This window comes from Xiphophorus couchianus, chromosome 20, assembly GCF_001444195.1.
Source record: "Xiphophorus couchianus chromosome 20, X_couchianus-1.0, whole genome shotgun sequence".
Taxonomy (NCBI): Eukaryota; Metazoa; Chordata; class Actinopteri; order Cyprinodontiformes; family Poeciliidae; genus Xiphophorus; species Xiphophorus couchianus.
In genome coordinates, this window is record NC_040247.1 from 706,302 (window position 1) to 721,577 (window position 15,276).

Consider the following 15,276-nt stretch of genomic DNA (forward strand, 5'->3'; position numbering starts at 1 on the left):
CGTGTTTTGTTTCAGTACTGGACAATTTCAGACTTGATCACAGAAACTTCCAACCAACCTATGACTTTTTGGGGGTTTTTTTAAACACTTTTATCAAAAATGATCAATAATTCATCAGTTTAGTGTTTCTCTAAAGAATGAAACAAGTGATGAAGCTCCAGCACTGAGGCATTAACCAAAACAAAGAAAGTGTGTGTTCAGAGAGCTGGTGTGTAAGCCTATATCCTGGCTTCTCTCAGGTTTCCTCTCCAGCAGCAACACTGGACCCGGCAGTGTCTCCAACACTCACAGCTCGGGTCACTGGCGAGTCCCGACAACAGTGAGAAGACAAATGGCCGGCCATGTTTTTAGCTCGTTTCTACGTTGAACGACAGAAAAAGAGTCGCTCCACCCGACACGACTTTACGTCTCAGTTTCTCAGCCCAGTCTGACCTCAGAGAGGCTTTTGGCCTCAGGACCTTAGAAATGCCACCAGTTTAATTTCAGGCTGCACACTTTGCATCATAAGGAAACAGTTAAGTTTAAATAAATTTGAATAAACAGAGACAGGATCTTTGTGAGAGCCTGAAGCAAACTTGTAACCAAACCCAGCAGAAGGCAGAAAGGATGAAGGTTATTTGTCAAAGCTTTGTGCAGTAATGGCTGTAATTGTGTCCCAGCACAAGGCTTCTTTCAGCGAGAGCAACAACCTGAAAGCTGTTGAGACTTTTCCCTTTAAATGAGCTCTTTGTTCAGATGCCACTTTCATTTGTCATAAAACCAGCCGTCGCGGTGGGTACCACGAGATCGGACCCAGACCTGTTTATCAAGTTCAACTTTTTATTTACTCCAGACCTTCATTGAGCGGCCCGTGTTGAGATCTGGTTGCGATTATTGATCTGATGGTAATTACGGGATAAAGGAGCGCTGCTCGTCTCACAGATCAGGATCTGGGCCACCCAGCATGTTCTACCAGCCAAAATTACAAATAACGAGCCATAAATAGAAAACCGCCAGCGTTTGGTTTTTACTCAACAGAAGAAGTACGATGGAGCAAACGGAGCCAAGAGGAGAACATGTTTTAGCAGGAGGAAAAAGAGCTGCGAGCTTTCAGAGTGTGAGAACGCGGCCAACACAAACACTTCTGTCAGCTGTGACTTATGGAGACGGAGCGCTTCAAAGATACAGGGCAGATTCTGCATATTAATGGCTTCAATTCCCATCAGAACGCAAGAAAACTATTTATGACGTTTGGAACGCCGCACCGTTTCACTCTGCTGCTCTGGAAAACTTGGTCAGGTAGCCGATCCAGGGTTAGACTGACGGAGAGTCTTCGGCCTTCGCTGCAACGCATTTAAATCTTTTCCATCTGAACCGTCCTGAAAACCAAAACACTGGCAACCAGCTGGAGCAGGACTGCAGAAAACTTCTAGTTCAGTCATTATTCTGATGATTAGTCAAAAAAAGGAACATTCTGCAGATTTTTCATTAAACTTTATATGTTAGAAATCTATTAAAAGATGCAACAAGATTTTATTTCATGAAATGCAACATATTTAGTGAACACTTGATCTGTAGCAAAGAAAGCAGCTAAATGCTTCTAAAATCACCTGCCACTTGAGTTCACAGTAAAACATATTTATAAGAAAAATTCCTCAAGTGCAAAATGTATTTATTGTAACGTTTTGACTTAATTTCTGCTCTGTACTCTTTCAGCAAATGGACGTTTTTCTGAGTTTGTTATTTATTCATTATTGATTAATGATAAATCGGATGAATCGTCCCAAACTGGACAGACTGTTTCACAGCACAAATACTGTGTTTCAGAAACACATACACCAGCTAATTCTGAAAACGGCCACAACCAGAGATCTGTCGGCTGAAAACAATAAAAGAAAATCATTACACTGTTGAGAAGATGATTTACAGACTGAGGAGAAAGAAGTTTGAAATTTGAAGAGCTTACAGCAAGACAGGATAGAAAACTCAAGATTCACAAGAAAATACAGAGAAACGGGGATCAGCGAGGAGAAGTGTGAGCGGGACGAAGAGGAAACGACGCCTGGATGGAAACATGGAAACAGAAAAGCAGCACAGATCCAGTCACCGAGGATCTGGGGCAGCAGGTCGGGGCTGCAGGGCAGACGGCATCAGCAGATGTTCACATCATTCCGCCAATCTGAGGTCAAAGTTCGGTGATGATGCAACTTTCCTCTGATCGAAGAGCAGAAGCTAAAATGATCCATGAAGAGCCTCTGTTCAGCAGAGCTCTTCTGAAACTCCAGGTCCATTTGACAGAATCTGAGTATCATCAGTTCTGGTCACCAACTTTCATATCATCAGGTTCTGTTTTCTTTGGACTCACGTCAGTTTATCACGTTTCAAATACTGCAGCAACATTGAGCAGAAATCAACTTTTCACCATCTTCCTCAGCCACATTTGAACAAAATCACAATATTAACGTGGCAACGTTGGTTTTTTCCATCTTGATTTTTGCTACAAAAGTTTTAAAGAAATAATAAAAAGATGGAGAATTGTCCTTCAAGAGTCTGAAAAGGTGCAACATGTAAACATCCAACAGCAGAAAATGGTGACAAAACAGCTCAACTGAATTATAAAAATATGAAGGTTGTATTTTGAAATGGTCAAAAGATATATTTGAAGTAGACGTGATTGGTTACTTTTTTTTTAAAAAGTCATTTGGTCTAAATTCATCAAATTCAGGATTTTTGCTTTGCTAAACAAGATCAAATCAAGACAACATCTTCATTTACTGCAGTTTTTCATTTTCAACTATTTGAAAAATCTGCATGTTGATCAAGATGAAAGTTTGACGAGTTGTTCCAGGGGTCAGAGTTAGAAATCTAGTGAATCTAGAAACATTCACCAACTTTCTTCCTGTTTCTCTCCGGCTGCAGACTGATCACATGATCTGATGAAACTTTGTTTACGTTCTGATTATGATAAACCTGCCTCTGATTTAAATCGTTCCACCACAGGATGAGATCCAGCTTCCGATCTTTTCCACAGATGTTCCTGCTTGTATCTTTTCAAGCGGTACCTGAATGCATCACGAGGAAAAACGCCGCTTCGCTGCAGCCAATCGGCGGCGTTGCTGGGACAACAGGTGGAACGTCCTTCACTTCTCACAGACCTTGAGAGGCTTTTCTCTGAGTTTGTTATCAATTACTCCTGTGTGTGTGTGTGTGTGTGTGTGTGTGTGTGTGTGGCCCCCATACGGCTCCTCTCTCTCTCTCTCATTAGAGCGGAGAAACTGAACTGTGTGACCAGATGAGTTTCAGCCCAGCTCAGTTTTTCTCCACTAACTGAGCAGAAATCAGCCAGAGAGAAATTGGTGAACACAGGAGAGGTCAAAGGTCATCTAGACTTTACAGAGCAAACACATTAAATAAAACTCTATGGAAAAAAAGTTAATTTCCCAAAAATTAAAAATTTTTTTAAAAAACTTTCTGAGCTCCGAAAGTCAAATTTCCAAGTTCCAGCTTTATTTCTAAAACACTTGAATTAAAAAACACAATTGACCAAAGTGGTGTACTGTACACCACAACCAGAAATAAAAAAAAACTTTGACTAAATGTTTTTAGATTAATCTCAAAAGTTTTCTAAAATGAACAGATTAAAAGTGGAAATTTCTGAGTTCAGAGTCAAACTTCCAACTTTACAAGATCAGAAATTTCTCAGGTTTTTTCTGTTATGTGAAAAATTTTACAATTTCTGAGCAAATATTCAAGATAAAACAGTTCCATGTTTTTCTAGAAAATATTGTAGCTTAATCTCCAAAGTCAGTTTTTTGGCAGAAATGGACTTTTTCCTGCTGCTTTTATTACAATGTAAAAAAATATGTTGTAAAACTCAGATTAAGAAGTGAAGAAACAAAAATAATCCCTTCTGTTCTGGATGAAAGTCCAACCAATCATCACATGCTGATGTGATGATGCAACAAGATCAGAGTCAGTATCGCTGAAACGGCATTCATTCATTCATTCATTCATTCATTTGTTCATTGTTAACATTGGAGAAGATCCAATTCCCACTTCACACCTTCCAGACAACTCGGCTGTAACCTTTAACCCCTACAGAGTATTAAGGCCAGAAAGGTTTTTCTATTTTTAATTGAGAATAAACTCAAAATACCAGAAATCAATATTACCAGGAGTTGTAAAATTACTACTGTGTTCTTTTAATAATGACTTTAATCTCACATTATTTTGATTACATGACTTCTCGCATCATCACAACTCAATTGGCCTAAAACTTTATTCTCGAATTATAACTTCTCTCATATTACGACTTTTTCCCTCAATATGACGCATCTTATGACTTTTTGTAAAAAAAAAAAAATAAAACTCTGATTTTCTAAAAACAAATTCAGATTCTACCAATCTGGAGGTTAAAATCTGTTTTATATTTTTAAAGTTATATCAGAGTAATTCCCACAACATAATGGGGGGAAAAAAAGAGATAATTTGTAAAAACTAGTGATTCACAAATACTCCGACTCTTCTGATTGGGAGTTTGTCTGACTCTCCAGCTAGCAGCTGGTCTGTTTCCAGATCTCACAGCCTGAAACTAAGCGGAACGATGACATCACCTCATTATCGGCACCAGCAGCGATAAAGATCCAACTCTGACACAATCACAGATTAACCCGTCTTAGAGACAAACAAACATGTAAACACCATGATAACGTGACGGGAGTCTGAACTTCCTGAAAGCAGCAGAGTGAGCCGAGGGATGTTTACACACGGCGCCATGGCAACGGCAAGCCGAAAGAGCAACTCTGCGTGTGTGTGTGTGTGTGTGTGTGTGTGTGTTTGGTTTCTGGTTGAGGAAGGGAGCAGCTGGACGGACGCTTGGTTAATGTGTCACAGAAACCGAAAGAGTCCAAACTAAAACGAGTTTCATGGAAAATGAAGTCAGAGGAGCGGCTCTGCAAGTGGCCTACACAAAGTCCGGATCCACTCAGAAACAGACGGGAGTTCATGTAACTGCAAAACGATGGAATAAAGAAAAATGTCCTAAAAAGAGAAACAAAGCCCAAAAACCAGTTAATTAAATCAGGATTAGCAAGAAAAGGATTTAGAATGAAAACAACAAATAAATCTTGTTACTGCAAAGGTTACAGTCCAGAAAAATGACTAAACTAAAATTAATAAACTGCTCATACTTTTTAATATACATAAAACAGCAAATGTAGTTTTTTCCCCATTTAATAACAGCAACAAGTTTTAAATCTAATTTTCTTGTCATTAGGTTAAAAACAGAATTAAATATATTTTCCATAAAAATCAACATCCCACAGAAACTATTGACTCTCATAATTAAACTAATTTTACTTTGTTGTCCAACTCACAGAATGGATGATGGAAATAAAAAAAACTTTTGAAAATATGGTCTGTTATTTATTATTTTAGAAAAAACATGTAATGTTTAAGTCACAGACTTTCACTGTGATTTAATAAACTGCAGAAAATCTAAACTAAAGAACAAACTGCAGGAGAGAACAGAGTAAAACTTTGTCTTTGTACATAAATACAAATCCTGCAAAATGCCAAGAACATTTCTGCAAAAGGCAACAAAATAAATCAACATGATAAATTGGGAAAAAAAATGCAATAATTTCCATTTTCTTTAGCTTCTCCACCAAAAAGTCTTCAGACTGTTGATTTGGTCTCAACTAACCAACTGTTTAATTCCTTCTGTCGTTTTATCCATTTTGGATATTTAAAATGTCTTCCAGTGTTAAATATGCATTAGAATTGAAAGTTTATTGATATTATTATGTCATTATCACTATATTTCTTGCAAATGGCCTCAAAACAACATTAGTATTGTTCATCGCAAAAATGTCTGTGACAATTTATCGTCCAAAAACATTTGTTATTATGAGAGGAATAGCAAAATATGTCATCTTCCTGTTGACCAGCATCACCAGTATCACCAGTATCACCAGCGCAGGCAGCAGAACTGCTTCCAGATTAAAAACAACCTGAAGTCATAAAACGCTGCGCAGGCAACAGCCGAGCGCTTCGGATCCTGTTGGGCCTGTTTTCAGAGCGCCAAGCGATTCCTGTCGCTCCAGACAGACAAACACTTTCTCAGACATCAACAGATAAAATAAATTTCCTCACTGAGCCAGAAAGGAAACCGAACCCGAGAAAATGCAAGGAGCAGTGATGAAACGGGGAAAAACCCAACAAACGCTGTTTGCATACCAGAGCTATTAACACACGTTATTTAGTGGCTCACATGGAGGAATGAGGGAAAAATCAAACATTAAATATGTAAATTTGATGTTTGAATTGACCGCTGGGAGTAAATACAAATGTTCTGGTTCAGGGTCAGTTCTCAATGATTTTACCGACGGGCTGGGAGGAAAAACCCGATATCTTCTGCAGGAATTTGTGACAGTAAACAACTTAATGTGACAAATGCTGCAGCAAAGGTTGATTTTTCCAAAGGGATCCAGTCAGCCATGATGCCACCGAGGCGTGACGACACACCCGCAGCACAACCTGCTGCTGGAAGGGACCCAGGCAAGATTTCACAACCAGGAAGGTTTTTCCCACACATTCAAGGTTTCTTTCTGGGAATCCTGTAAACTTTAGACGTGTTCTGCAAATACAAACCAAAAGGAGTTAGTTTTCCCACTGAACACAGGACTCCTAAACGCCTCATTTACAGCCCAGCCGGCGTTTCTGTTCATCGACCATGAAACTTTCATCCGACGCCCCCAGAGGAGGCAGTTTGGCACGTCTCAAACCAAATCTCCCTAAAAAGCCAATTTTCACCAATTAGAGGGGCAGACAGACCACTGGGGCTTTTCTTAAAGAGACAGGAGCTAAAAAAAAAAAGTTTTATGTCCGTCAGGTAAAGGTGCAGATTATAGCCGAGGTTTCTAAAGCTGGGGGTCGGAGGCCGTTTGTGGGCGATCAAACACCAAGGTTTGGGTCTTTAACACCAAATATAATGATCAGATCTTCAGACCATAACTTTCTGTTTAACCAGTTATCAGCAGGATAACCCAAACTGGTCCAGTACCAGTGTGTCCTCATACCACTAAACCCAAACTGGGATCATGTGCATTTCTGGTCTACATGTTGGATCCATATTTAAAATCAGCGACAGTCCCACATCGTTTTCATCGTTTAAGCAGCTTCATTAGTGAAACTCGTATTAAAACTTCTGCCTGGTTTGAACTAATTGATCAGTAAATATTGGCTTTGCCACGTTTACAATCACATCTGATGAGCGAACCGTCAGGAGGTGAAGGCCACAGCGACCGGGGTGGGCAGCATTTGACTGATGAGGCCATTACAGCGTTTCCGTGGCGATAAGGATGAACACTAATCGTAGAAACTGACGAGAGCTCAAACAGCAGCGGATCATAAACTGAAGCAGAGGCAACAAAACGCGACGTTATCTGCAGAAACAAACGGTTAGCGGCCGATCCTGTCAGAACAAAAAGGGGTTTACACCACAGCTGAGGCCATTCATCATGATTCATTGATCTTTGAAATAATTAGGTAATTTAGTAACTGATTAATCGTTTACTGGATTCTATAAACCCAAAAAAGGCAGTTTGAAACAAAAACATATTCTGAGCAAGAGTACAAAAAAATACTAACATTTTGCATTTAAGATAAAAAAAACACAAATAAAATCAAATCCTGTCAAACTGGAAGTTTTAGCTTCACCAGGTTAAAATTCTGTAAAATATATATGAATATTTGCTTTCTGGTCATTATTCAGTTAGATTTTTTTTTAAATCCAGCAGAAAAGACTGAACTTTTATTTTTTACTTCAGATGAATCTCTGTAAAATGTTCACTGAATGAATGAGATTAGTGAATATTAGGCAATAAAACATTTATTTTCTTATTTTAAAAACTCTGTTTCTAATATTGTTAGGCCTGTCAGAGTCCAAGCAATAAATCAATTACATGATAAATTAGAACAACCTCAATCATTTTTATTTACATGATTTATCATTTTTCTCTTTCTACCAAAAACTGGATGAAACGTCTTCAGTTTGGTGTTTTGGTCTCAACTTTTCTTGAAGATTCATTTTCTTTACAGAGACTCCAAAATTCATTTTTTTTGTTGTTTATTTTGCATATTTAAAATCCATTTCCAGTGTTACATGTTGGAATTTAAAGTTTATTGGTCTTTAAAAATGCGTTTCTTGCGTTATTATTATTATAAGTGTGCCAATGTTTTTCATCCAATTAGTGGTCAGAATAATTGATTAGTAAAATAATTGTTAGGTGCAGCCCCACTTCAAGCACATTTCTAATTTAAGAGCGATTTTATGGTGTAGCTGCAGCAAGTTCAGCTCGGCTCCCACTCAGTCATTTCCTCTCCTGTGGTGGGAAAACCAAAATGAGAGCAACACCAGCGTTTACGCCGTGACCTCGCCTCCCTCAGCAGCTTTCCTTCTCTCCCTCCGAACGCTGGGAACTCCACCGAGGAAGAACCGACATTCGCTCTGAACTCAGAGGAAAAGAAAGGCTGCAGTATTCATGAACTTTCTACAACGTTTCACAGCCAACGCTAAAACCCCTCAGAGGATCGGCGCCGGCCTCCTGGCCGACCTGACGGAGAAAACCCAGAACATTTCCAGGTGATGCAATGATAACAGCGTCTTCACAAGTCTGTGTAAAAAGTTAGGGATGGGCAGAGGACCCAAAAACTGGGATCAAGTAAAAGTTATCCAAGAAATTACTCAAGAGTAAAAAAGGATTTGGTAAAAAGTCAACTCAATTACTGACCAAATCAACAATCATTTAACATCCAAGTTATGTAGAAATCTTGGTATTTTAAATGACAATTCTTAAAAGTAACAATGAACCTTTAACAGAAGCTGCAGGCGTTTCTGTCTGGTGAATTTCTGGTTAGAAAAAATGACAAGAAATTTATGAAAACAAACAAAAACATCAAGCCTGGTTTGTGTTGAGGACTGAGACGTTTTCACATTCCTTCAAAATTCATTTATGAATATAGCTGTTCATGGGAATTATGTGTTTTAATATATTTTAATCTTTTTTCTATTATTGTAACTATACTGCACCTGGAACTTTTATTGAAAAAAATTACTTTTAGTTTTGTTTTTTTTGTTTTCTTTTTACTATGGTGTACTTTTTACTTTTACTTGAGTAATTTTATTAAAGTATTTCTACTCTTGAGTAAAATTTCCGGATTTTCTACCCACTGAAAGAAAAACAAACATTTTTTCTGTCATCTTGTCCGTCTGTCACCAAATCCTCGTTGCTTTCGTAACAAATCAGTAACTTTTGGTTGAGAAGTCGACACTTTCTCTTTCCTGTTCTGAGAAATGGCCGCCATCCATGTTTCTCTTTCAACGGCTCCGCTTCAGGATGACCAGCAGTGCCCCCTGCTGGCTGGAGGTCAAACTACAACACTAAGCGGAGGTCTTACCAAACATTATTAATTAATGATTTGAACTAATTAATCTAATAAATCATCAACAATTAACCGCAAGTTGATTAATTGTCTGCATCCCTAATACAAACACATTTTCCCTTTACTTGGTTTCATTTTATGCCAGCATGATATTTCAGTATAGTAATTTTCTTTCATTAAAAGCTACAGGTTTTTGACGTTTCCACTTTAAATGGGAGAAACATGGAGGTCCGATCTACGGACAGGAAGACACACCTGGTGAAGCCCGGAGGCAGCAGCAGGTGAATCAGCCTGTTGACTGAAGGCGAAGCTGTTCAAACAACTCAACCTGACTGGTTGCTGCGAAGTGAAAGACGGTTAGAAAACTAAAACTAGCTGATGGAAGCATTTTATCTCGCCATTTGGATGCTGGCAGATCGGGAAGCGAACTACAACACAAGGCATTCTGGGTAAACACAACCAAAACAAACGAGTTAGCTTAGTGCTAGTGGGAGAAAAGACTCTTAAAAACTAAAGACAAAAGTCAAACCGTCCATCTGCTAAAATCTGATGCCACTCAATTTTTCTTTACATTTCATGAAACAGGAAGTTGTGCTCAGTGTCTTCTTCAGTGGTTCCTGGTGCAGCGCCCCCACAGGCGGCGAGGGAAACAGGTTGCTGAAACGGTTCGGTTCGTTTGACTCAGTGCAGCAATAAAGAGAACCGCAGCAGCTGAAAACGTAGTCGCCAATCAAGCCGAGTCTACCGAGATATATATAAATATACGTAAATAAGTTATAACATGTAAAATGTCTTAAACTGAAGAAGAAAAGGTTCCTAGTGGAAACTATTTTTTACTCAATATTCAAGAATTATTTATCGAAAACAAGCTTCCACATCTTGTTGAAAAGTTACTTGAAGTTGGTCAAGTTAAGATGTTAACACTAAAAACTAAACCAAACTATTGGTAAGGTTTTGTGTTTTTGGAGCATCCGGTTAGAGGGTATTCAGGTGGTAAAAACAGTGTTGTATAGTAACAAAGTAAAAATACTTCACTACTTCACTTAAGTATATTTTGGAGTACTTCATACTTTCCTGGAGTATGAAAATTTTTGATGACTTTCACTTTTACTTCACTATATTTCCGAACTTAATTGCGTACTTTTACTCCGATACATTTCAATGTGTGGTTTAGTTACTCGTTACAGAAAAGCGAGAGAGAGAAACAAAGTGTTTTGACCCCACCTACTGATTAGCAAGTAGCAAGCAGGCTACCGAACAAAGTCCGTAGCCTACTTGCCTGGGCTTGTTCATCACCTCCAATAGGATACACCTGTTTCGCTTCTCCCATTAAACACAAAGCAAGTCTCGCAATCAGCAGCAGCCACATGGAGGAGGAGACGGAGACCACAACGACTGCAACTACGTCGGACACGGCTCCAGGGGAACCACCAGCTGGTGATGAGAGCCCATGGCCTTATTTAAACACAATATACTCTTTCGTGGGTGTTAAAGATTCGTCGTACCGCATGCAGTTTATGTTATTCCTGGCCAAAGATGTGGAAATTCTATCTTACAAAAACTCCCCGTCCAACTTGAAGAAACACATCGAGGTAACGTCTTATGAAATGGTTATAATCCTCCTGTTTCAGTAACTATAGCTTGGTCACTAGACACTACTGTATTGTGAAACGTTGACCATAAATGAACTTTGTTTGGCATTGTTTCAGTTCCATACGTGGTGTATTTAGCTTAGGCCTAATGTTGACTGTAGCAGGCTACCTAGACTCCTCTGTTCAAGGGGGGACAGAAGCCATAGCGATAGCAATTTAGACTCAATTTAACGAATATAGGAAAGGCATGCAAGTTCAAAACCACAAACCATTAACATGTGCTACTCTTTAAAACTGGAACAATTTATTAGCAGGTTTAATTTTGCCTGCACTTGGTTGGGTACATTATTTTAAGTGTATTTGACAAGTTTACCAAAATATAAAAAAATGTCATTCAAACTGCATTTGCTTTGTTTTACTTTTTACTTGTACTTTTCATTACATTACTTGAGTACATCCATTTTTACAGTAATTTCCATACTTAAGTACAAGAAGTTTCAGATACTTTAAGACTTTAACTCAAGTAACATTTCAGTCAGTGACTTGGACTTTTACCAAAGTCATATTTTGGAGAGGTACTTATACTTTTACTTGACTCTGAGATTTCAGTACTTTATACAACACTGGGTAAAACCCCCTAGTCAAAGTCCAGACTTAAATAAAAATCTGTGGCATATTCCAGTAAAACACATTAAGATCTGAGAAATCTTTTCAATCCACTGCATATTTGTCTTTTTAAATCATGGTCAACTCTACTTTCCGATCTTAACTCCTCCCACGCCACTCCCAGTTCCCTCCTGCCGACTCACGCCTCTGGTTGCAGAAGGAGGAGACCCTCCGCGAACCCGAGAGGAGGATGAATAAAGAGAAGATGGATGTTTGCTCCTAATCCTGCAGGGCAGGCTGGAACAAATCTGGGTTTCTAAAGAATCACAGCAAGTGACGAGCTGAACTTCCAAACAAAGTGGAGCAGAAACCAGTAAAAACCAGTAACAACCAGCAACAACCAGTGATAAGCCTCCTGTAGAAACGCTTCGACAGAAACGCACCGATCAGGACATTTCCAGGCCGATATCGATTCAGTTTTATCTGACCTGCTGATGCAGAAAATGTTTGTCATTAGAGGAAAAGAATCTGAATCCAGCAGAAAACGGTAAAAACAGAGAAACTGCGTCATGTTTTCACCCAGAGGAGTTGATTAGGTTTTATTGTGGCAGGCTGGGCAACACATCCATCTTATCAATACATTTATTTTTAGCTTTCAGAGATTTACTGTAAATCTGTATCTTTTTCCCACCAAAGCACTCCTTAGGTTTCCACAGTTCATAGTGATGTCAGCACACACGGCGGCCATCTTGTTTTTAAGTTTCTATTAATTTACACTTTAAAATTCAGGTCCGTTCTACAACGGATTGGTATGTTTTAATGTTTATTTTAATTATAAGAATAACAATCATAATATGAGAAGAACAAAGTAGCAATCTAGTTAGAACATCAGGATAAAAAATGTAAAATTAAGATGAGGAATGTCGAGCATCTTGTGAAGTTATACTTGGTATCAGTTTTAGAGGTAACATTTTATCTTTGAATATATCAGCATGAAATTATTGCCAGTAGCAATAATTTGAAACAATTGTGTTTGTTTCAAAGAACTGAGCTGCTCACATCAGATTCTGATGACTAGAAGATTTTTCCATTTTATTTTCTCATCAATAAAAATTCTCGTAGCCTCAGTTTAATATTTCACCATCCAACTCACAGAAAGGAAGATTCAAATAAAATACACTTAAAAATTTTTTTAAATGGCAGCAAATATTTTCAAAGAGAAGAAAACGAGCAAAACAGATCTGATTTTAAGCCATGTTGCCCAGTTGTTGTTTTGATGCTTTAAATTAACAGAAAATGTAACATTTAGCTCAAAGGTGGGGAATCGGGCCGGTTCCGATCTGAAATGGTTGCGGTTTCTCTCCCACAGAAACTCAATGACCCGTCAAGAAGAGCTGCTAAAATCAGCTACTTTCATTGATTTTCCACCTGAAAGTTCCTCCATTTCCTGAACTCAGCATGAAAGGCCTTAATGAAAACCTGGACAGCAGGTGTGCTTCATCTGCTGCTGGTTAACTCCACCCAGACCTGGACCAACCAGCAATCATTTGGAAATTACACCTTTTATGCACCTCACCTCAAAGTAGGAAGGTTTTATCACCATCAGGTCTTAAAAAGTCAATTAAATTCAATAAACAGCAGCTGAGAGGACAACACTGATGCATCCCTGGAGTTTATGAACTTTAATGAGTAAACTGCAATTAAATCTGTGTCAGGTAATTAAAAACAGAGGAAAAACATTTTTAGCCAGGAATAGGAGAAACTAAAGCTTAAGGAACCAACAAACCTCAAGTATTACAGTAAAATTATGCTAAATTAAAGTTGATACGTTTGTTTTTCCTATAAACTAAAGTTAAAACAGAGTATGAATGAGTAGCACCACTTCAACATATTTTTACTCCAGTAAAAGTCAAAAGTAGACATTCAAGAAATTGCTATAAAAAAGTATTTAGTAAAAACTCTACTGAAGTACAAAAATATAAAGTCAAGTGAAAATTTTGATATTTAAAGGATCAAAATGCAAAAAAAAAAAAAAAAGTTTCCAGATCAGTTTCTCTCCATGTAAAACTTCAGAAACTTTTGGGGGGAAAGTATTTTCAGGAGAGTTTTTAACACACTGCATTTTTACTTTTACTTCAGTAATTTTATTGTTTACTCTGATTTGAGAACATTTTCTGGATTTTCTACCCACTAAAGAGAAAAAAACACGTTTTAACCAAAACCTCACCAGACACAGAGACACCTGCAGTTTGTTAAAGTTTCAGAAGTTGTTTTTTGTTGTTGAAAGAAACTGATATGGAAACTTTTTTTGATATTTTTTGACATATGAATCATTATCATTTTAGTCCTTAAAATATCAAAATGTCCACCAAGCTTTCTATTTTGGTCCATTGTTTGATTAATATTTAAATATTAAATTATCGATCATTGATCAGTTACTCAGTGAACTTTTTAACTAAATAATGTTTTACTTGAGGAATTTCTTGGATGGCTACTTTTTCCTGTTATTTGAGTAAAAATAAGTTTTAGTAAAACTACTTTTACTACCCAAACTTTGGTTAAAACACGAGGAAAGTTAACTTCCACCCTGACCCTCCCTCCCCTCCGGTTCTCCGCCAGCGGGGCTCCGCCAGCTTCCACCCCGCCCAGGCCGCTCCGTTCTCGGTCACTCACCGATGGAGACCAGCTTGATGTTCTCCCGCTCCAGGAACTCCAGCGCAACCGACACGTTCTCCAGCTTCATCTGCCTGAAGTTGGGCCTCGGGTGGTACTTTCGGTACATTTTCTTCTGGCTCAGGACCTCCAGCAGGGCGATGAGCCGCAGGCCGTCCCCCAGGTCCAGCTGCAGGTCCACGATCCGCTTGTTGACGCACTTCAGGTGCTCGTTGATCCAGCGGGTGAAGGTGTTCTGCTGGATCTTCTTCCACGGAGCGTCCTCCGCCAGGTCCTTCTCTGTGGCCGGCATGTTGTTTTCTTCTTCCCCCCCCCGCCCGGTGGGTTCGGTTCTGGTTCTGGTTGTGGTTGAAGTGTGAGTGAAGCCGAAGGTGTTTCCTCGGAGCCGCCGCAACTTGGTTTGAAGTCTTCGCCTCACCTCGGCCAGACTATAGGCTGCTGCTGCGTTCACTGCGGCTCGGAAATCACAACTTCCTCTGATTAACCCATGTTTTTCTTTCCGACTTTGATATTAGAATACACGATGCGCTCTGACGCAACTTTATTAACATATAAAACTAACAGGGAGTTGATTTGTAGCATTTTTACCAGAATGAATGAGGCAACTCTTGCAACAAACATATACTCTTTTTTATATTTTATGTTTTTCCTTAATTATTCAATTCAGTTAAAATAAAATTTTCTTAAAAAGTTGTAGACGTAAATGAACTAACAAAAACAAAAATAATATAAAATGTATATTAATATTTTAATATATAAATTGTAAATTCAAAATTGTCTTTGTAAACTTTGAAATGACTTTTGACTTAAAATTTAATTTCCCTTTGGGATTGATAAAGTATTTTTAATTTATATAAAACAAGATATCTTGTGTTTTATGTCAAAATCAACTTTGTAAAGAACCTACAGCACTATAACTCACGTTTTGATTATTTCATAACAAAATTACAAATGTGTCAAATTAAACATTTATATATAAAAG

At 38.3% G+C, this 15,276-nt stretch overlaps 1 protein-coding gene across 2 annotated transcripts in view; it reads right to left on the reverse strand.

The window, feature by feature from the left end:
- The window catches only part of flnba (filamin B a), a 69,350-nt gene extending 54,638 nt beyond the window's left edge, over nt 1-14,712 (reverse strand). Inside the window, exon 1 of one of the 2 annotated variants that reach the window (XM_028004104.1) lies at nt 14,295-14,712. In XM_028004104.1, the coding sequence (XP_027859905.1) occupies nt 14,295-14,586 (292 nt within the window). In that variant the 5' untranslated portion in view covers nt 14,587-14,712. The remainder of the gene's footprint in view (nt 1-14,294) is intronic. The other variant, XM_028004103.1, reaches the window with a different exon arrangement.
- Nucleotides 14,713-15,276: the final 564 nt, after the last annotated feature.